Genomic DNA, 23,706 nt, shown 5'->3' with positions numbered 1-23,706 from the left:
TTTCCCTGAACTCCAACCTACCACCAGACACAGCTAAGCTATACTGTCTCTGCAAATCTGACAGGCAGTAGAACCCAGACACAAGGCTGAGCAGAAAACTGTAAGGGCCCGATTACATGGAGAGATAATCGTCCAAATCAGGCAGATTCAGCCGATTATTGGTCAGTCAAACAGAGGGAACGATCAGCTGATCGTTTCTTTAGGTCCAGACCTAAAGTCATCGGGTGGCGGGCTCGCATTGCTACATGTAACAGCGATGCGTGGCCAACGGCTAACGATTGAATAAACTGTTTATCCATTACCTGTCCTCCCTCCCGGTCTTCTCCTGTCCTCTGCTTGCTTCTGGGCACCGTGTGCTGCAGCTTCTCTGAGCTGACTGTCCCCTCAGCCAATCACTCGCCGTGACCGCCATGGCCTGTCAGCTGAGAGAAGGTACTGGGAAGCTGGAGAAACTGTGAGCGTGGACAGGTAATGTATGAACCGTTTAGACCAAGAACTGCATGGACATTGCTAACAATGTCCGTGCAGCCCTAACTAAACGCTAATCGAGCTGTGTAATAGCAGATCGGCGCTTGTTTACATTATTGATCGAGCCGTCATCGGCCCATCGAATTGGGCCCTAACCCAGGAGCCTGCAACCAATAAACTAACCAGCTGGACTACACAAAGCAAAACCAAGAACAAATAGAAAAACAAGAAAGAAAACTAGGAAGAAATACTAGAGACCATTAAAACACACAGTGGTGACTATAATCTGTATCTGCACAGGCCAGAGGCAAACTAATAGGGTCTCTGCTTTAACATGCTGACAATGAAAAGCAGAATAGGAGGGAGATTCCTGATACTCGTAACATTGCTGGTCTGAACCTGTCCTCTGGGATCCTCTCTCCTTACGATCCTCTTCCAGTCCGGGCGTTGGTTAAACATCTGTAGGAGACAATATTGCTCCCAACCTAGCTGATGACATTTGTGAATGATAAGTGGTCAGTGTTAATGGTGAGAGGACCCTTGGTATAAAGGCATTGACATACCTCCAAACTTTTTGGATGGCCAAAGAGGGACACTTTGGCCATCCAAAGGGACACATTCGCATTCTACACTCACAAGTCCCATTCACACATCAGTAACCCTGTCTGTTAAAAAGGACCCGCAACTGCGGACAGGATTACGAATCTGTTTCAGTAACTGTCCGCATTTTCAGGGACCGACTGTCAAATAGGTGACATGAACGCACATGTATCCGTAACACCTACAGATGTGTGTATGGGTCCATATGAACTGCATGTGTAAAATGATGTGTGAAAGGGGCCATAATGTCACATGATTCATCTGAATATATAACAACCTTTAGGATCCAACATGCACCACATAACGGAATAATCTGCACATTTGGGTCTATTATACAGTAAGGAACAAGACACTTTCTAGAGCAACATAGAAAGTTTATTATTTCTAATTCCTAAGTCAAAAAGAAGGACATGTAAGGGGCAGAGAAGGACAGAGGGAAATAGGTCAAAAGTAGGGACTGTCCCTCCTAAAGAGGGACACTTGGGAGGTATGGCCATTGATACCACGCTGGAACACCACGTATGACATACTGAAGAGCAGACACTCACATGCCAGGGTGGGCGCAGTGCTTAGTAATACAGTTGCATAAAGACAGGTTAAGGGTACGTGTAGTGCACCATGCTGGCTTGAAGTCTATTAGTTAAATCCACACCATTAAATCAGAGACATGTCAAAAAAACTGGATTGGCCAGGATGGTGTTGGTCCGAACTCCCCTGATGAGAGCCCCCCAATGCCATTGCCGCCTTGGCCTCCCCCAATGTCACTGCCGCCACGGCCTCCCCCAATGTCACTGCCGCCACGGCCTCCCCCAATGTCACTGCCGCCACGGCCTCCCCCAATGCCACTGCCCCCATGGGCTCTTCCAATGTCACTGCCACCATGGCCTCCCCCAATGTCACTGCCGCCACTGCCTCCCCCAGTGTCACCTCCGCCACGGCCTCCCCCAATGCCACTGCCGCCATGGCCTCCCCCAATGTCACTGCTGCCATGGCCTCCCCCAATATCACTGCCACCACTGCCTCTTCCAATATCACTGCCACCATGGCCTCTTCCAATGTCACTGCTGTTGTGGCCTCCCCCAATGTCACTGCAACCACGGCCTCCACCAATGTCACTGCTGCCGTGGCCCCCCCCCCAACGTCACTGCTGCCATGGCCTCCCCATGTGAAGCATGCACATAATAGCAGGCCGCACGCTCACCTCACTGCTGGGCACCATGCTCTTGCAGGCTGAGCTGAGAGCGACCATTTATCCTTCTTCCCAGATTCCCTGGTGACCTCCACTCAGTAGTCAGGTGACTCTCCATACTCCTGGGAACAGGGATAATGGAAGTTATGTGTGTAGAGCTGAATGTACTGTCATCTGAATAATGAAGAATAAGATATATATCAGATGCCATGAGAGGCTGAAGTAGACCTTATACTCCATAAACTCCAAAATTTATATGTACACCAATTGGTGATAAGATAAACCCTTCCTAATATCATGTGGGACCCATAGAGTCAGTAAAACCTTGGATTACAAGGACTCAGATCCCAGTGTGGATAATTAATAGTTAGGGGTGACCAGTTCTATCCAAGAGGCTCCCGACTATAAATATTCTGAAGAATTTTATTCCTGGTTACTGGTTAAGAGAACTGATTTCCTTTGTCAGCAGGGATAGCGGTGTGGATACAAGTGTCTTATTGCAATCCAGGTCTACACCCCATGTTTTAAGACGATGATTATCTGACAGTGTGTATGTTGGCTGATCGATGCCTTTCAACATGAGCGACCAGTAATTGTCCAATATACGGTCAATAACCATTTGGTGTAGTAGGACCCTTATACCTGTGATCCATTACATGGTTCTGGAACTACATTGCTTAGCTTGCCCACAGTTGCCCTATTCCGCTGACACCATCTGCATGTAGTGTCCCACCAGGCTGTCAAGCTGGATCCTGCCCTGTGTATAGCAAATGCACCAAGTATGATCAGGCAAAGGGAACAGACAATGTGGTCAGATAGGACAGATGGTTGGTTCTCCCGATGTCGCAAAACTACAACTCCTATAGTAACATAGTTAATAAGGTTTAAAAAAGACAAGAGTCCATCAACTTCAACCTATAGAAACCTTACTGTGCTGATCCAGGGGAAGGCGAATACCCTTATGTGGCAGATGTCAGTTGCTCCATCACAGGGAGAAAAATTCCTTCCCGACTCCAAAAAGGCAGAATAACCCCGGAACCAGCGTAATGACAGGTGGTCAATGCAATTGTAGTTGTAGCTGTGCAATAGGTAGCATGCCACAGGTTGGTTCCACTGCTATAAACCATGGAGAATGACTGGGAAAAAAAGGCGATCCATCCCATACACGTACAAAGACTTCTAAGGAATGCTTGGCCTGGCCAAGTGCATTGAATCGAAGAACTGGCGTTAAAACACTGACACACATCAGGTGGCGACCTATTTCCTTGAGAACAAAAGCATTGGTGGATGAAGTCCAACAGGTCTGATGCTTTTCTTCCCTGACGTTTGCCATCTGTTGTGAATTGGGGGTCCCTGTAAACATTAGATGGCCAGCCAGTCCCACCTAAAATAATGGGATTGGCCGACACATGTCGAATTTGTAGGGACAGCTTTGGTTTAAGGTCTTCTGATGTCGCAATTGAAAGTTGTAAGAAAGATTGTATGGTGCCTGAAGTTGAAGACTCAGACTCATTCTACGAAAGACTGTGCCCAAGAGCCATCTTAAATCGTCACCTGTACGGCCTTTTACCTGTTTGTAAATATTGTTTTCTGTTCATATATTTTTATGAGACGAATTCTGATCTCCTTGGATCTCAGGCCATAAATCAGGGGGTTGATCAGGGCAGGGACTAGTAGGTAGATGGCAGTCAAAAGATTGTGTATGTCTTGAGACACTGATCGGGACACTCTGTAGACGATCGATGATGACAGACGGAAGAAGTAGACGATCAGGATGACCAGGATGTGTGTCCCACATGTATGTAGAGACTTGTGTCTTGAAGCATCATTGGAGATGGTCAGTGCTACCTTCATGATGCTGCTGTATGAGATGGATAGGAAGCTCATGTCTATTATAAGGTCGACAATTCTAATAATCAACCCCATTATTTTATTTTTGGAGATACTGCTACAGGCCAGACCTAGCAGTGCCATGTGCTCACACGCAAAGTGAGTGATGATGTTTGACTTGCAGAACTGTACCCGGGAGGCAAGGTAGATGACAGGACTTACAGTAAATACACTACGTACCAATGACGCAATAGTCAGGAGGACCACATTGTGCTTGGACATAATTTTGGAATAATGGAGCGGCCTGCAGATAGCAATATATCGATCCAGCGCCATCATGAGCAGGATATTACAGTCCAGAAGGGTGGTGCAGTATATGAAGAACATCTGAATCAAACATCCAACCAGCGAGATGTGATTCTGGTGGAAGAGGAACCCGAGGAGCATCTTTGGTACTATGGTGGTTGTGCTGCAGATGTTCACAGCAGACATCAAGGAGATGAGAACATACATTGGAGCATGCAGGGCGCTCTCCACCCGCACTGTGTGGATGATCATGCCGTTGGTGACCAGGATAACGAGATAGATGAAAAAGAAAGGGATAAACAAGGGGCGTCGAGATTCATGGAGGTCGGGGAATCCTAACAGGATGAAGTCCCGATGAGAGTAATTGACCATAGAGTTGTTTATGGCATCAGCCATTGCAGTAGATCCATTCAGAAGAACCAGTCACCTGTCAGGAGAAGAGGCAGGAGTCTTAGGTCATCTCTTTTTGTCTCTGTGTATTGAGGCACGGTGCAATACATTATATTATATACAATCCAAGAGTAATTCCTGCGACTTACAGTCCATAGAACATTACCAACATGTGGATCCTGTAATAACATGTAAGCAGATCTTTTCTGCAGCTTTCTGCAATCAACAATTTACCCATAATTCACACTAATGTGGTATTCTTACAACACAGTAAGTCATCAAAACAACCAAGTGTATTTTTGGCACCCACAAGGATGGTGAACATTATACCGCAGGCTAGCTGAGAGTAGTTGTATTATGTCAGGTAGGTGGAGGGTCCGATAGCCTGGCAGATGCGAGTTACCCCATATATAGTGTAGTGGTTATGCAGAGCAATCCTCAGGTTTTAAATCCCTGAGATTCTTGAGCTTGGCTCTAGGCTGGGTTTAGAGGCTCTGAAGTGGCAAAAACTTCTCTTTTTTTGTCTTTACCCTTCAGAGGGGGGGTGGCAAGGTGGGGAGGAGGTGTGGCCTCTTCCTGTGCCTGATTTACAATGATTTATGGCCCACTTGCTGGTGTAATTCATGGCCGAAGGCTACACCTGCTGAGGAGCAGTTGTAAATTTCTGTTCCTGCCATACAGCAGGCGCAGGTCAGGCCGGTTGCAATCCGGTGGGGTAATTGGGTCTGGGGCCCAATTTAAGACCAGCATACGAGTACACAGGTCTTCATAAATGTCCCCCTTTGTGTTTGTTCTTATCTGGAATAAGACCAGTGGTGGAAGGACCTGTCAGATGGTTTAGGGGGACTCCCATGACTATGGGGAATTTATTTTTTTTGCGCAGGTGTCAGTTATTATGCACAGAATGTATTAGGCGCAGGTGTTTTGGTACATACCCCTCTCTATCTGCATATCTAAAACCTCTATGTATATATTTTACACCAACCGTATAGACCTGACCGTTTTGTGTCTCACATGTAGCACTAAGCCCCATCAGTTCTGGAGGCCAACAGTATCTACTCTGCTATATATGTCAAATCTAAGAAGAAGAAACAAATTTTTTTTTTTGTGTAAAATTGGCCAACTCTGCTCTTCGTGTGCTCTTATATTGCCTTGTGATATCCCACCATTAAATTTATGGGTGAATTCTGGAAACAACGTCAATGACTGAATCCCACAGATCAATCTCCGGCTCAGAAAAAGCAATAATATATATAAATAGCAAAAAATACAAATGACTAAAAATTAAAAAAACAAGTTAGAATGTTTTTAAAACTATAAAATAGAATAAAGGACAGAATACATTGAAAAGAAAGATTTCCTCTTGTGCTGGTTGTGTGACTGTGTCAGTGCACATTGTGTCCGACCTGTGAGGCTTGGAGTCCCGGCATCAGTGCTTGTTACTCAGAACAGGAAGGAGATAACAAGTTTATATGTGTTCTCCTGCGGGATTGTGATGTTTTCTCTCACTTGTGACCTCGGTTTTATCCTCTCTGTGTGGATTTTGAGTTATCTCTGCAGGCGACATAGGGGACACACAGGACACGGGAGATCTGCTTGTGCTTCTTTAGGTTAGAAAACAAGTTTCATAAACTCTGTAGGGGGCAAATAGGGCATATGGCCCAGCAGTAATGAAGACTGGGGTCAGAGGGCACCGGCCTGACTTTACTGTCAGTGTAAAGGTCCTCCTACATGGAACAACTGATGTGTGAGAAAGCCTTATGTTGTTAGAATTTAAAGGGGAATTTAAAGCGATTTTTTTTTTTCAAACCAACTGGTGTCAGAAAGTTTTATATAGATTTAGTAATTTACTTCTATTAAAAAAAATCCTGCATGTATGTCCTGCAGGAAGTGGTGTGTTCTCTCCAGTGTGACACAGTGCTCTCTGCTGCCACCTCTGTCCATGTCAGGAACTGTCCAGATCAGTAGCAAATCCCCATAGAAAACCTCTCCTGCTCTGGACAGTACCTGACATGGACAGAGGTGGCAGCAGAGAGCACTGTGTCAGAGAATACACCACCCAGTAAAATCCCAGTAAAATAAATAAAATGACTTTACTGACAGTCTCTTAGGATACAGGATAGCTTGGCAATAGATAATTCCTGTTAGACTTGTGTTCACTGGATTTGTGCTGGGAGATACTTTAAGTGCTGAGGTAGCATAGTGGTACTTGTGCAGCTTAGTGTTGAGCAGTGAAGAGGAGTTTGTCGTGACCCAACCGAGGGTAGTAGTGTGCTCTGACGGCACTTGAAAGAGAGATACTTGAGAGAAAAATTCTTGTGGCCGTGTTTCATCTAACCACCCTCTGCCCTGCAGTCTCGGGGTACCCATCCTATCAGGGTGACAAAAGCCCCAGTGTTGGTTACCTGAGATTAGCTAAGTATCCGAAATTATCCAGTGTCACCTGGGCTGCGAGAGAGTACGTACACCTTTGTTACAGTTGCTTTGCTCTATCCGGGTCAGTTCCTCTGTCCTAGGATACCGCCCTGCACTGTTTAGAGAGGTTTAAAGCATGGGCTGAGGTGATCTCTGACTTGTCCTCCTTTTGGGGTCTAACACTGCATTGGTCAGCACAGACCAGGTGGTACTTAAACAGTAACCCTTTAGTAGCTACAGCTGTGCAACACAAAAGAGTTTAAACATAATACTGGCACCTAGTGGTGAAACTAAAGAATGCACCTTCATCACCACTGAAAGGATAACTTTGTGACAGGTGCCATATAAGGAACACCCGTGGTGGGACACCACAAACCCATTATTTCAATAAGGACTGTAATGCTTCATTCCCCCTGTGGTGGCTCCACAATGATGCAAAAGACCGCTTACAGGGGAGGCTAGGGGCTCTATGTTCAGCTTATTGTTGAGTGGAGGACCTCTTTTATACTCTGTTTCTCAAAACCTAAGCCCTGCCCCAAAAATAAGCCCTAGTTACAGTGAGCGCTTCCAGCACTAGGTTATGTCACATGAGGTCACAGAGACGGAGAATGGGCATACCATAGTTCCCAACCATTCTGCACAAGTCCCCCGCCACCTCCCACCATGGCAGGGCAAAATTCACTTACCCTCTTCTGCTTCCTGAGTCTGCATTTTCAGGCTAAATTGATGAAGAGATTCGCTTATGCTCAACTGGTATACTGAATAGTTAAGAGTACAAGCGAGTACTCAAAGTGAGTTATTGAAAAAAAACAAAAAAAAAAGCTACTCCATACAAGAGTACAAGAAAGTTATGGTGGAGGATCAGCAAGCCAAAATCTTACTGCTTTCTGCAGGGAAAACAAGACCGACCCAAAAAATTAACCCTAGAGAAAAAAAAGTAATATAAGACCCTGTCTTATTTTTGGAGAAACACAATATTACTCCCCCCGTTACCAACGTGATATTTTATTGTTATAAACATTGTCCTTGCATTATGTGAATGACCCTTTCGTCATTGAGAACGATCCCTTACACTCAAGGACCATGCTACCTTTTGGTATACATCTTCCTTAGCCTGTCCCTGATCTCGCTCATCCATAGTCCATAAATTATTGGGTCAGCACATGATGGGATTGCAAAATTCATAAGACTAATAAAGTTCTGAACGTCAGGAGGAACAAGTGACGACATTCTGTACACGACAGAGGAAGACGCACCACAGGAGAACGTCAGTATGGTGACCAGCAGATGCGAGCTGCATGTCCTCCAGGCCTTTTTTCGCCCTCTTCCCACAATTGTCTTCCTCACAGAGCTCACAATGTTTAGATAAGAGGCCAGGATACAAATCCCATCCATTGTGGTAACAACGATCCTGGCCCATAGTCCTACAGCTTGTACTTTGGAGATATCTCCACACGCAAGGTTCAGAAGACTCATGTTCTCACAAGCAAAGTTCATGATGAGGTTGGATCTACAAAACTGAACTTTTAGGTTGAAAAAAACAACCAGAGATGCCAAGAAGAAACTTCGGACAAATCCGTACAAAAGGAGCCATGTCACTGTATGCATAGACACAATGTGGTGGTAATGTAAAGGCAGTATAATGGCTACATATCTGTCCAACCCCATCAGCACCAGTAAATGAGACTCATAGCTGCCGGCTAGATATATAACAAACATTTGTACGAGGCAGCCGGGCAGTGTTATCTGGTTCACGTCAACTATTAACCCAAGGAGGAACTTTGGCATGATCGTGTTGGTGTATGCGATATTGGTGAGGAATAGAAGAGAGATGAGAATGTACATTGGGGAATGGAGAGTCTTGTCTGACAGGATTGTATATGTCATCACTCCATTACTCATCGAACTGATCAAATAGATGGAGAGAAATGGGATGATGAGGCTGGATCTGAAGTGTGATACCCCAGGGAAACCTCGGAGAATGAAAATCTGTACTGAAGAAGTGGAGTTCAGCCCCTCATCTGCCATAGTGAAATCTGTGAAAGAAAGAGGAACCCATTAATATCATAAAGAGACACTTAGGTTCTAGTGGACCCATAGATGTTAGTTTTCCAAAGTTATTGTCCCTTCAAGAACATCTAATATCTGGCACTTCCCGATTTCTAACTCAATTCTAGTTATGTGGCCAGAAGATCCACCACTACTCTGTACAGCTCAGCCGCAGGAAACCAACAGGAGGACCCATAACTCCACTCCCGTTTAGCTTTACACATGGCCACGATACCTGGCAGTTTAATTGGCTGCCAAAATATAATATTGGTCTCAAAATGGCCAGAAAATCAAAGGCTCCAAATCTGACCCTATCTTACTTAATATTGGCAATGTGAATGGATAGCAGCGTCAGTGGAGAGGGCGATCAGTGGAGAAGGTGCTGCCCACATCGGAGGAGCCTTCATCCTCTTTAGGAGTACCAAGTCTCACCTCCTTCCCCTGAGGTTATAGCTTCCCTATAAGAGAAGAGAGCTCAGTGCCCCGTGTAGGCTCCCCACCATAAATGTTTCTAGATGGGATTAGGCCCCATGGAAATGATGTATACAGGACACAGTATGCAGGAACAATGGATTTTTATTCTCGCTTGTGTAGAACCACAACAAGCTTAACAGTTGAGGTGGTGGTGGTGATGGGGGTTGGGTGAGGCTATAGTCTTTCTCGTATAGTCTCATAGACGTGAGCACAATTGGTTTGTCCATAAGGGATAGGAATATATATGTGTCCAGTGTATTTCTGCAGGAGAACTACAGACCTGAGAGATGCTTCTGGCACACTATACAGTCCTGGCTTCCTTGCGGGCTTCTTAGGGCCCTATTCCACGGGACAATTAGTGTTCGCATAATCGTTAACGATAAACAATCCAAACGACCGCTATTGCAAAAGACCTGAGATCGTTAACCCATTTACATGGAACGATAATCGTTATTTATGATCGTTCTTGCGGTCGTCTGGTCATCGCTTTTGCGAACGACCAAACTGCGAACGACCAAACCATGTCTTATTCAATGCGAATGATTTGCGAACTAGCAACGATAAAAATAGGTCCAGGTCTTATTAAACGATCAACGATTTCTCGTTCAGTCGTTAATCGTTAACTGCTATTCAACCAAACGACTATTGTTTAGATTCTAATGATTTAACGATAATCTGAACTATAATCGTCCCGTGGAATAGGGCCCTTAGACTCACCAGAATCTCGCTTTCTCTCGTGAGTGACCCCTCTAGGTCTCATCTTTCACTTTCTTTCTCCACCCTCTTATAGCAGTATTTTAGGATACTCTCTGACTTCAGTCTTTCTTATCCTTTCCTTCAGCGCCTCGGCATAAATCCTGTTGTTTGTAGGGAGGGCATTCTTGGTGTCTCCATATCTGTCAGTCTGGTCTCCTGCACTGAATACACCTGCAACAGTGACCAGTGTGACCTCGTCTCTCAAAACTTTTATAACTTAGGGTGCAACCCCCTGATGTGTGTGCGAACAGTCAGGTGATCACCTTCCAAAAGCTTCAGGAGCCACATTTACCGACCAGGACCTCCAGTATCATGGGTGCCACCTGCAGGCAGGGGGAATCAGCTTGGACAACAAGGTACATAATGTAGATTAACATAGAGGATCCTATACTTCTGGAGTCTTCTAGCAACTTCCAGCCTGTTAAAGAAAGAGAACACACATGAAATGTACCTAATAATAATAATGCTTTTATTTGTATAGCTCACACAGATTCCGCAGCACTTTACATAGTTTTTGCCAATTATTGCTCCCTGTCCCCATTAGGGCTCACAATCTAAATTCACCTATTAGTATGTTTTATCTACAATATTCAGTGCAACAACCATGTAGGTGATACACCCGTCCCTGTACAGAGGCGACCTCCACCTTCCTAAAGACATAGCCCACTATCTGTTCGATAACCAATAGAAGCCATTAAGGAGACCTCTAACAAGTCCGGTGGGCTCCTCCTTAGCCTTACATTTTGAGCAGACCTGGACCTTGGCTCACCCGCAGAGTCTCTCACTAGTCACCCCTCCAGGTCTCATCTCTCACTCTCTCTCTCTTTGTCCCCTCTGACCTTAGTTACCCTCTCAGCCCTTCTTCAGCCCACCGGAGTGTTTCCCATTGGATGACTAGGCCCAGACCTCGGCACACTCTCACAGCTGTTCCCAGCACCTCTCTCACACTAGTTGCCCCTTCAGGTCTAGTCTCTATTTGTTTTCTCTCTGTCCTCTCACAGTGGTCAGCCAGGCTCCTCAGTGATCTCAGTCTCCCTCTCAACCCTTCTTCAGCCCACCAGCGTGTTCCTCATTGATTGACTAGGCCCAGACCTTGGCGCACTCTCACAGCTGTTCTCAGGATCTTTCTGTCTCACTAGAGACCCCTTCAGGTCTAATTTCTCTTTTTTTTAAATCTCTGTCCTCTAAGGGTGGTAAGCCAGTCTCCTTAGTGACTTTAGTCTCCCTCTCAGCCCTTCTTTAGCCCACCGGTGTGTTTCTCATTGGCTGACTAGTTCCAGACCTTGGCGCACCCTCACAGCTGTTCCCAGCATCTCTCTCTTTCATACTACCCCCCTCCAGGTCTTGTCTCTCGCTTTCTCTCTCTCTTCCCAGACCTCAGTCTCCCTCTCAGCCCTTCTCCAGCCCACCAGCCAGTTTCTCACTGGTTTACTAGGCCCACACACTTATAGGGATGGGCTACAGCTCTGCCTACAGACTCGTTTAACGTTGTAACGTCCATTGTTTTAGTCACTTCGAAGCACTAGGTATTGCCCCCTCTGACCGAGACCCCCTCCTCTATAGGATGTCACCCCCTCCTAATAAGGGAATGGTGACTGCTCTGAGAGTAAGGTTCCCCAGTTTACACTGTACATGACGGGGTGCCTGGACTACACGGGGGACATTGTATAAAATGGTCCAGCATCATCACATACACGGTAAAATAACATTGGTAACAGTCTAAAACATTATACAGTTTGTGATGGGCGAGTGCTCAGTCCCTCACTGTCACATATATAGGAGACAGCTCCCGACCTGAATAGTGCTTATGGGGGGATTCGTGTCTGCACTCACCTGCTATAGTGTGTCAGTCACACGGCCGTGTTGCATTGCTCAACCAGCTGTGACGTTAAGCCCATTAGAAGCCCCCAATCTCTGCTGACAAGGCCTCCCCACCCCCTCATGTATCTGCTGTATGGCCTGCACATGGCTGACGGCACGCTCACCGCCCTGCTCTGGAGAAACCTCTGGTCCAGCGTCTGACAACCATTTATCCTTCCATGTAGATTCCCCGGTGACCTCTACTAATTAAGTACGCTCGTTAGTAACCCTCGCTGTGAGTCCTATGGCTCCGCCCACCGCTACGTTCCGTCTCCCCTTCCGGGAGTTATTAGCACCAGGTGTTACTATGACCTGTAATAATTGAGTTTATACAATGACATATCTGTGACTGGGACGGGTGACCCAATGGTGGCCATGTAGATTATCACCCATACACTCCTTCTGTTTAGTGGGATTTCTATCAGTGTCACTGAGTAATTCTGGTTCATCGTCCACTACACGGCCCACGTGGGCCTATTGTAGCTACATAGGAATATGGGGGTAAGCTGAGGGAATACCATGAGGGTCGGGGTGACACCATGAGACTGTGGAGACGTCTAGAGAAGATGTCAGAGAGTGAATCTAAGAGGGACTGTGGTGGACTGGGGCCCATGGCTCCATATCATATCAGGGGGGTCTGGCTGCTCGAGGGGCCACATAGAAGCCTAAGAGACCTGTGAGAGGTAGGGGAAGCATCTATAGGGATCACAGATCAATTCTGTGTGTGGCCCCCTGGAGGCGAGTAGCGATGCCGTATACATCTCCACTTACTGACTACATTCACTGGGCCGACGCTCTTCACCCAGCCCAGAATATGGGTACCACCAAACCGAACAAATCAGCTATCTGACTCATGCTGCGTTTCCACGGAACGATTATCGTGCGAATTCGAACGACAAACGTACGTGTAAACGATGCGAACAATCAAACGACGAACGAGAAATCGTTCATTTTGATCTTACAACATGTTCTAAAATCGTCGTTCGTTGTCCGCAAAAACTTTGCAGATCGTTCAGTGTAAACAGTTGTTCGCCGATTTAACCAATGTGCGAGATAGGCTTAAGTGATCGCAAAACGAATTTCCGTACGATATATTGTACCATCTAAACACTGACCGTTATGAAAAAAAATCGTTACTCCGACATCGTTAATCGTACGATCGGGCCAATTATCGTTTCGTGTAAACGCAGCATCAGTCTGATGGTCGCCTCAAGTCAATCCACCCCAAACTAAGGGCCCTATTCCACGGACCGATGGGGACCCGATCAACGATGTAAACGAGCGCCGATTTGCTAGATCGCCGCTCGTTTACTGGGTTTATTCCACGGCCCGATGATCGTTGAGCGAGGGCTGCAGGGACATCGTTATCGATGTCCTTGCAGCCCTTGCAGCATACATTACCGGGCCGGTCCCGGCCTGTTATTGGCTGAGCGCTCCGTCAGCTGACAGGCCACTCTGAAGCTAGAGTGCGCGGGACCTGGGGAGGAAGACAGAGCGGAGGAGAAGACGGTAGACCTGACAGGTAATGTATTGTGCTTCTCAAGTCTTTGGTCGCCGCCGCGCACCGCTATTCCACCGTAGCGAGTGGTGGGGGAACAATGATTTTAGGTTTCTCCCTAAATGAACGATCAGCCGATGACATGATCATCGGCTGATCGTTCTCTCTATTCCACCGAGCGATAGTCGGATGATTATCGTTCCTGTGGAATAGGGCCCTATTTTCATGGGTCTCGGCATCTGCAGTTGTGGCTGAAGTGGCCGGGACGTCTCCAGTGCCCCCTGCAAGAGCTAAACACTTCAGGGGGTCAGAGGGATCAAATCCGTGCTGGGGAGGGAGATCCATTACAGCTGAGTGGTTCTCCCATAGAGGTGGTGTCACTCATGGACATCAGGACGCTTTTCAGCAGTTTGCTCTACAGCAGCTCTTATGATCCTTGGGTCCACATTACCTGGTCCCCAGTTGTTCTTCCTTGGACACATTTGGTCACCACCCAAGAAAACTGGCTGCTCTGGAGATGCTCTGACCTCACATCCCTCACAGTTCTCCATTGTTCCTGCTTACAACAAGAACTTACCGGCCCCAAGTCCTGATATCCCCCCCCCCCCCACATCACCAGATATCAGTATTACTACCCCCCACCAGATATCAGTGTTACTCCCCCTCCCCTATCACCAGATATCGGTGTTACTCCCCTCCCCTATCACCAGATATCGGTGTTACTCCCCCTCCCCTATCACCAGATATCGGTGTTACTCCCCTCCCCTATCACCAGATATCGGTGTTACTCCCCTCCCCTATCACCAGATATCGGTGTTACTCCCCTCCCCTATCACCAGATATCGGTGTTACTCCCCCTCCCCATCACCAGATATCAGTATAACTCCCTGCGATGCCCTGACCCGTGAGGGCCACTCCGCAGTGCAGGTGTTACTAGCAGGCAGGAACTGGGGCAGCTGCAGGGTATAGAGTTGTCACAGTACTGGAACGAGGGTGGCACAGCTGTAGGCCGGTCTGCAGTACTATGTGGGATACTGGGCATGCGATTCTTCGCTGTACCTAGTCGGGGCACCAGATAAGGGACACCAATGCCAGGGCTCAGTAACAGCGGTGGTTACAAGTTTATTGTAACTGAGGTAACTGGTAGCAACAGTCTCTTCCGGATGCAACCGGGTATATAGCAGGTTTAAACAGACAGAGCAAAGGTGGTGCTGCATAGGCTGAGGTGAAGCGTGCCGGATGATGGAAGTAGTAGTGAGAGAGGAATAGAGAGGCTGGGTGGATTAGAGTACTTGCGGTGAATATCTTGAGTTGATGAGGAGATAGAAAGCAGGAACGACACCCAGATGAGAGGGTACTCCGGGCACTTGAGCAGGCGGACAGCCAGGAACTGTTACAGCAGAGCACCGGGTCCACTCTTCTGAAGGTGAAGAGGGACACACACACAACCTCCTTGCTTGGGAGCAGGGGCCGGAGCCTGTTCTGGGGCACTGCATACCTCCCTAGCAAGTTTGAGCCGACCTCAGCGAATCTCGAGGGGTACATGAATGGACTGGACAATTAGACAACAGGAATGAATGGTGACTGTGAGTGTTGAAGTGTGTGTTTCCCACGCTCAAGGCACAGGTGACAAAGTGACACCTAAAAGCGCCCCCCCCCCAAAAAAAAAACAACAAAAAAACAAAAAAAAAACAGTTCAGTGACTCACAGGCGATGTCTTCTTTGATCTGAGGCATCACTTTCCCTTTTCCTCTCCATCTGGCCCAGTCCACCATGATGATTTCTTGCAGCAACAATTCATCTCTTGTGAACCTGCCAGACAAACATCTTAGGTTCCGCACTTTTACAACTTCCACTTCTTTTGTGTCTTGTGCAGTAAAGTCAGTAGGTATGTGAGTTGCCTCCTGTATGTAGGATCCCCTGCTGTGCCTCCATATAGTAATAATCCCTCTTTGCCCCCCCCCCCCATAGTATTAATCCTCCCTGTGCTCCCCCCATAGTAATAATCCCCCATGGTTTGTTCACATATAGTAATAAACCCACCTGTGCAGTCCCCTTAGTAATACCCCCCCCCCTGTGCTCTTCCCCCATAGTAATAAGCCCCCCTGTGCTCCCCCCCATAGTAATAAGCCCCCCTGTGCTCCACCACCCATAGTAATAAGCCCCCCTGTGCTCCCCCACCCATAGTAATAAGCCCCCCTGTGCTCCCCCACCCATAGTAATAAGCCCCCCTGTGCTCCCCCACCCATAGTAATAAGCCCCCCTGTGCTCCTCCACCCATAGTAATAAGCCTCCCTGTGCTCCCCCACCCATAGTAATAAGCCCCCCTGTGCTCCCCCACCCATAGTAGTAAGATCCCCTGTGCTCCCCCACCCATAGTAGTAAGCCCCCCTGTGCTACCCCACCCATAATAGTAAGCCCCCCTGTGCTCCCCCACCCATAGTAATAAGCCCCCCTGTGCTCCCCCACCCATAGTAATAAGCCCCCCTGTGCTCCCCCACCCATAGTAATAAGCCCCCCTGTGCTCCCCCACCCATAGTAATAAGCCCCCCTGTGCTCCCCCACCCATAGTAATAAGCCCCCCTGTGCTCCCCCACCCATAGTAATAAGCCCCCCTGTGCTCCCCCACCCATAGTAATAAGCCCCCCTGTGCTCCCCCACCCATAGTAATAAGCCCCCCTGTGCTCCCCCACCCATAGTAATAAGCCCCCCTGTGCTCCCCCACCCATAATAGTAAGCCGCCCTGTGCTCCCCCACCCATAGTAATAAGCCCCCCTGTGCTCCCCCACCCATAGTAATAACCCTCCCATGCTTTGTCCACACAAAAAAAACAAAAACCATTATACTCACCTTGTTCCAGCATACAGCAGGTCCCTCTCTCCTCTTCTCCAGCCTGCAAGGAGCAGGCCGCCGTAACCCCTGCACACATCTTCTCTCTTCAGCAGGCGCAGTGATATGACGTCATTGCGCCTGCTCAGGGAGAAGATGTCTGCAGCGGCCTGCACAGAGCTACGGCGGGCGGCCGGGGGTGCGCGCAGCTCAGTGGAGCCACCAGCGCCCCCTAGCTGTCGGCGCCCCGTGCGGTCGCCCGGTTCGCCCGCCTCTAGAAACGGCCCTGGCAGGACTTTACTTAGGGGTGCCTAACGTACTCTGGTTACAGGTAGTTTGTGCGTGAACCATCTGACATGGAAGCCAGGACAACCTAACTGCTGGCGGGTGACCCTCAATATTCCAAACACTTAGACAGTAGGTTTTCAGTGAAATGTGTTACCCTCCTGGAGAGAGAACTGTGAAGACCTGTGTATTACCTTGGGTGTCTGTGTGAAGTGTCCTGGACACCTGAAAGAGAAAGAAGAAAATAATAAAAGCAAACATACATCTGGGTACCCTCATACACACCACTCAATCATACCACACAAGCGCTCCATAGGCCGAACACACGGAAAGGTATCCAGGGTGCAATGTGTATGGACAAGTGTAAAGGTTGAGTGTGACTATGTGTGATAACTACTATGTGGGGACAAGACAGAGGTGAACAAACACTGGAGACACAAGGAAGGGAAACACAAGAGACAACAAATACTGCGAGGTCTGGAGGAGAACTGGCTCAAATAATCCTTCCAGTTGTAGATATAATAATACTGTAATGGAAAACACAAGACTTGTTAAGAAAATACACTCCTATAAAACTAGACTTTCTCTGAGATGTATATAGGCGGACTTCTCTTACTCAGAGGAGGAGCTATCTGACTCTGACACCAGAAAAATATATATACTCTGTGACCTTTTGCTTACTCAGAGGAGGAAATACACAAATACCCTTGATAACACTGAAGTATGATACTAGAAATAAGTGCAATAATAACCTGTTGACATCACATAATCAGGCAAAAATGCTTTAGGAAGAAATGGGTTAAGCGTCTCTGTGAGGTAGAGTCTCTTTTAGGCAATAAGACCATGGTCCATGTAAAAGGCTCTGGGACAGGCACTAGAGAACCGTTTGGTAATGTGAGTGTCCATCAGCACATAGCTGGTTAATAGACAAAGTTCTTGGTCAGGAGGACCAGGCACAAACCATGAACGTTACAAAAACTTTACACAGCAAACAAAACAGGAACAGACAAACAGTTTGACCCTCTAAGGGCTTAGCTCCGGCGGGAGTCTTAATAGGAGGCCGCGGACTCCCCAGCAGGTTTCTTCTTCTTCTGCCATGGGTAGTGAACATGTGGAGAGCCAGAGGAAGAGGCATCCTTAGGGGTAGTGGTAACCACAATGCTAGGGGTTACCGTGGTGACAGGGGAAATGATAGGAGCCACATGATACGTCACTGTGGTAGTGGAAGAGGCAGCCTTAGCCACCGCAGTGGAAGCAGCAGATGGAACCGATGCGGGGGTGGAAACTGCAGCTCTGGAGACAGCCTTGAGAGATCCCAAGGCGGTAAAGTCTTGCCAGTCCTCATCCCAATCCTCTGAAGGGGTTGGCAGGAAGGGCCGTTGTACAGCCTTTTTAGGCCTAGTCACAGCTGCAGCCCAGGGACCTTTTGGGGACCCTACGAGGGTATATTCCACAATCTCCCCGGGGGTAACAGCATGGCGATTGACTAACACCAGGAGGCCGGTGTAGGAGTCCATCACTAAACCATAGCCACGCTGCTTGTCAAATTTTGTGACAGTCCCCCGTCTCCTCTCCAGAGGAGCTGCACCTGGCCAGGGTCTTTCCAATTTGCGGATGAAGAGCCGCTCGGACGCGGCATTGGACTCCAGGTATGGGGTATAGCGGTGTCCCCAGAGCGGGGCATAATCTGGGTAAGGCACTGCAGGAGGCTGTCCCGGCACTAGGCCGATCTTGGCAGGGGGTACCTCGCTGGCACTGGGAGCTGTGGTGGTTTGCCAGGCAGAAGTGGAGGCTGCAGGTACCATAGTAGCCATGGTGGAAGCGGTCTTACTGGCGGGCGGCAGTAGGGAAAGTGCCTGTCGGATCTCCTCCGCTAACTTGACAATGGCTGGCTCATCCCGGAACACCCACTGGGGTAAGGGAGGTGACTCAGGTCCCGGGAGCCGCCATGGGCTCGTAAAGCAGGAGGCCTTGGGGTTTCTTCCCGTGCTAGGGATGGGGATAGGGGCCCACGGAGTGTCACTACTCACACTCAGATCGCAGTCTGGCGAAGTGGATCCTCCAGTAGAGAAGGCCAAGTCCGAGTCACTGAAGTGGCGTAGCTCCGGAGAGAGGCTGAGGTTCGGAGAAGAGTCCTTGCTTTGTTTGCCGAGATCCGGGCTGGAGGCTCGACTGGGGCCGGCAGTGTCTGATGCGGCGGATCCCCAGCTGGAGTCGTCATCGGATGGGAGTGGGACTAGTAGGCAGGCCGGATCCAGTTTGGGCAGGCTTGCAGGCCATATTGGCAGAATAGGAGCGGCAGCCGCACACGCTCCATCCTCACGGGTCGCCATCTTGTTGCGCACTGGCGTGGTCTTGAGGACCTGGGAGGAGGCGGAGCGCAGGGGCTGAAGTTCCGGTCCAGCAGTCTGCCCGGCAACAATGACGTCATCTGGCACAGACAGCCAATCAGGAACAGACAATGCAAAGTCTATGGCGCCAGGTGATTCCTGCGCTTTGGCAGCATGGCAGTTAACCCCCTCCTGTCCGGGATATGGCGCAGTTAGGAACTGAAGAAGACGGCGGCCATCTTGTGTACCGCCCAAGGCCCGAAGCACTTCGATTATACCCATAATAATCGGGCACAGTCTCTCTGGGGTGATAAGTAACTGGCAGACAGTAGAATGATAAACACCGCGTGGTGTATCCTGTTCGTGATGCCAAAAATGCGATGCCCTGACCCGTGGGGGCCACTCCGCAGTGCAGGTGTTACTAGCAGGCAGGAATCGGGGCAGCTTACATTGTATAGAGTTGTCACGGTACTGGCACGAGGGTGGCACAGCTGTAGGCCGGTCTGCAGTACTATGCGGGATACTGGGCATGCGATTCTTCGCTGTACCTAGTCAGGGCACCAGATAAGGGACACCAATGCCAGGGTTCAGTAACAGCGGTGGTTAAAAGTTTATTGTAAATGAGGTAACTGGTAGTAACAGTCTCTTCCGGATGCAACCGGGTATATAGCAAGTTTAAACAGACAGAGCAAAGGTGGTGCTGCATAGGTTGAGGTGAAACGTGCCGGATGATGGGAGTAGTAGTGATAGAGGAATAGAGAGGCTGGGTGGATTATAGTACTTGCGGTGAATATCTTGAGTTGATGAGATAGAGAGCAGGAATGACACCCAGATGAGAGGATACTCCAGGCACTTGAGCAGACGGACAGTCAGGAACTGTTACAGCAGAGCACCAGGTCCACTCTTCTGAAGGTGAAGAGAGACACACACACACACACGACCTCCTTGCTTGGGAGCAGCTGCCGGAACACTTCCTTCCTCTCTGAGGTAGAGGACGGAACTGCGCAGCAAGGGGAAGTCACATGGTACCCCTGGCCAAAGCTAGACGGCCATTGGAGGAACCATGGTTAAAGGGCACGGTACATACCACTGCACAGAGTTATGCACACAAGATACACATAAACCTGAGAGTAATAGGGACTACACAGTAAACAGTTGCAGTGCATATAGTTTCCAGGACAGGCATGGCTATAGTAATAAAAGTAAACTTAAAGTGAGAAACAGACAGCCTGTTCTGGGACACTGCACTCCCCCTCCCCCATAACCAGATATCAGTATTACCCCCCCTCGCATCTAATGACTATTGTTCTGTGTAACGATAAACAATCTCGTTTGCGATCGTTTATCGCTAGTCGTAAATCGCTGCGTGTAATAGGACTCCTACTCTCGCTGTCTCTGTGTCTCTGGACTCCTGGGAAGTTTTCTTCTTCCTCCTTCCATTACCGCATGTCATGTGCTTATGTCACCACTAGATGTCGCTGCTGTCATGTAGATAACAGAAGAGTCAGCTCTGAGGATTCCTCATACACCTGGATCACACGTCCTATGTACTGCGCTGCAGAATATGTTGCCGCTATATGAGCAGCAGGAAGGACGTATAGAATAAATTAGGTGCCTGCAGATTCTGACAGACCGGTCGTGCTCACAGAGCTGAGGGATCGCTTCAGTGTTCCAGAGCAGACAGTCCTGTAATAAGATACTATATATAACATATCTGTCTCTGGCCCGGCCGCTGTGTCACCAGAACATTCCATCCTCTACAGGACGCCGGCCCTTTAATGCTCTGCGACGGTCCCTGCAGATGAGCGCACTGTGGGCTCCCCCTCCCCCCACAAAATACAGCCGCACTGACATTACATGAGAGCAAACTGCAGCTGCATCCCCCTCCTCCTCCTCTCACAGATATATAGAGAAGCTGCAGCTGCATCCCCCTCCTCCTCTCACAGATATATAAAGAAGCTGCAGCTGCATTCCCCTCCTCCTCTCACAGATATATAGAGAAGCTGCAGCTGCATCCCCCTCCTCCTCTCTCATAGCTTACAGTCTCACATTTATAGAGAAGCTGCAGCTGCATCCCCCTCGTCCTGTCACAAATATATAGAGAAGCTGCAGCTGCTTCCCCCTCCTCCTCTCACAGACATACAGAGAAGCTGCAGCTGTTTCCCCTCCTCTCACAGATATATAGAGAAGCTGCATCCCTCCCTCCGCTCTCTCAGATAGAGAATCTGCAGCTGCATCCCCTTACTCCTCTCTCATAGCTAACAGTCTCACAGATATAGAGAAGCTGCAGCTGCATCCCCCTCCTCCTCTCTCACAGATATATAGAGAAGTTGCAGCTGCATCCCCCTCCTCCTCTCTCACAGCATGCAGTCTTGTGGACATAGAATAACATTTGGTATAAAGAAGAAATAAAATTCCCATCCCATAAAATAAACTTTTTTATTTCCAGCTCCTGACTCTTTGACCATCCGCAGTCCAGGCGGCCGTTATACCCTTATAATGTGAAAGGTAATACATCATGATTACACAGAGACACAGGGTCTGCTCCAGGGGTCAGTGCTCCAGAGGTCAGTGCTCCAGGGGTCAGTGCTCCAGGGGTCAGTGCTCCAGGGGTCAGTGCTCCAGAGGTCAGTGCTCCAGAGGTCAGTGCTCCAGAGGTCAGTGCTCCAGAGGTCAGTGCTCCAGGGGTCAGTGCTCCAGAGGTCAGTGCTCCAGAGGTCAGTTACCACCAGAGCTGCATTCATAGTTCTACTGCCTTCCTGTTAAGGTTATAGGACCTGACATCTTCCTGCTGCCCCCAGCCGGCTTGCTGTGATGCATTGTAGGAGATGTAGTGTTGATATGGATATGCGCAGAGCCTTCCAGTATTGAGTTACTCCGCAGTTTGTACAGCAGCTGCTTTGTTACATTGTGTCAGTTTCTTGATCTGTAATTTCTGGTTGGTATAAACCTTCACCAGGCAGATCCTGATCTCCTTCACCCTCAGGCCGTAGATGACGGGGTTCACCATGGCCGGGAGCAGAAAGTAAATGGCGCTGATGAGGTTCTGCATGTTGGCCGACATGGCGGTGCCGATCCTGTAGACGATGGAGGACAGGAGGCCACGTGTAGATGAGCATGGCCACTATGATGTGCGTGCCGCAGGTGTGCAGGGCCTTGTTCTGGGCCGGGCCTCTGATGATCCTCATGGCGGTGCGGAGGATGTCCGTGTAGGAGAAGAGCATGAGGCTTCCATCCAACACCGACACGAAGACCCTGACGAAGAGGCGGTGATGTGGACCCTGGAGATGTCTCCGCAGCCCAGGTGGAGGAGCACCATGTTCTCACAGGTGAAGCTGCGGATGATATTCGAGCAGCAGAACTGGATCCCGGAGACTCATAGAACAATGGGGCAGATGAAGAGGACGCCTCAAAGAAGACCGGCCACCAAGAGCTGCAGCAGGAACCGCCCGCCCATGATGTCGTGGTAACGCAACGGCCTACACATCGCAACGTATCTGTCCAGAGCCATCAACACCACTGCGGTGGACTCAAGAACCACAGACAGGTAGACGAAGAACATCTGCACCAGCCAACCGACCAAGGAGATGTGGAGGACACCGGAGGCCAGGCCCAACAGCAAGGGCGGCACAATGGCCGTGGTGCAGTGGACGTTCACCCCAAAGAGGAGGCAGATCAGCCAGTACATGGGAGACTGGAGGGTCTTCTCCACCCAGATCCTCCACATAATCAGACAGTTCCCACCACAATCACCATGTAGACCAGCAGGAAGGGGGCGACCAGGAGGCCCAGGAGGTCGGGAACCCAACCAGGAGGAAGTCAGTGTGAGAGAAGAAGAAGACGCTGCTCAGGTTCTGGGGCCCGACGTCCATGGTCAGGGAACGGACTCACATGGTCCCGGTGTACCAGGCCGACATATTGTCCTCCATAGTCACATGATGCTAACCGCTCCTCCTGACTTCCTGCATAGAGAAGGGTGATTATAGACACTGCTCGCTGGGGTCAGCCTCTTGTTACATAGGACTGCAGGTCACATCTACCACATTATCTGTACTCCGATATATCACTGTGTTATCTGTGGCCTTACATAGGACTGCAGGTCACATCTACCACATTATCTGACTCAGAGATATCACTGTGTTATCTGTGGTGTTAAATAGGACTGCAGGTGACTACTACATTATCTGTACTCAGAGATATCACTGTGTTATCTGTGCTGTTACATAGGACTGCAGGTGACTACTACATTATCTGTACTCAGAGATATCACTGTGCTATCTGTGCTGTTACATAGGACTGCAGGTGACATCTACTACATTATCTGTACTCAGAGATATCACTGTGTTATCTGTGCTGTTACATAGGACTGCAGGTGACATCTACTACATTATCTGTACTCAGAGATATCACTGTGTTATCTGTCGTGT

General features: G+C 48.8%; 1 protein-coding gene and 1 pseudogene across 4 annotated transcripts in view; both read right to left on the bottom strand.

Moving 5' to 3' along the window:
• Window positions 1–3,799: 3,799 nt before the first annotated feature.
• LOC138793965 (olfactory receptor 52K1-like) lies at window positions 3,800–4,789 on the bottom strand (annotated as a pseudogene).
• A 3,482-nt stretch (window positions 4,790–8,271) lies between these two features.
• LOC138793356 (olfactory receptor 52K1-like) overlaps window positions 8,272–23,706 on the bottom strand; it is a 91,506-nt gene continuing 76,071 nt past the window's right edge. For 3 of the 4 annotated variants that reach the window (XM_069971895.1, XM_069971893.1, XM_069971894.1), the window contains 2 exons: window positions 10,741–10,895; window positions 8,272–9,234 (listed from right to left, as the gene is read on the bottom strand). In XM_069971895.1, coding sequence (XP_069827996.1) covers window positions 8,285–9,234; window positions 10,741–10,765 — 975 coding nt within the window. In that variant the 5' untranslated portion in view covers window positions 10,766–10,895 and the 3' untranslated portion in view covers window positions 8,272–8,284. Of the gene's footprint in view, window positions 9,235–9,886; window positions 10,896–23,706 lie in introns of those variants that run through there. The other variant, XR_011363244.1, reaches the window with a different exon arrangement.

Source organism: Dendropsophus ebraccatus, chromosome 5 (assembly GCF_027789765.1).
Source record: "Dendropsophus ebraccatus isolate aDenEbr1 chromosome 5, aDenEbr1.pat, whole genome shotgun sequence".
Classification (NCBI taxonomy): Eukaryota; Metazoa; Chordata; class Amphibia; order Anura; family Hylidae; genus Dendropsophus; species Dendropsophus ebraccatus.
Note: the sequence above shows the minus strand (reverse complement) of the source record. Positions and strands in the feature narration are given on the sequence as shown.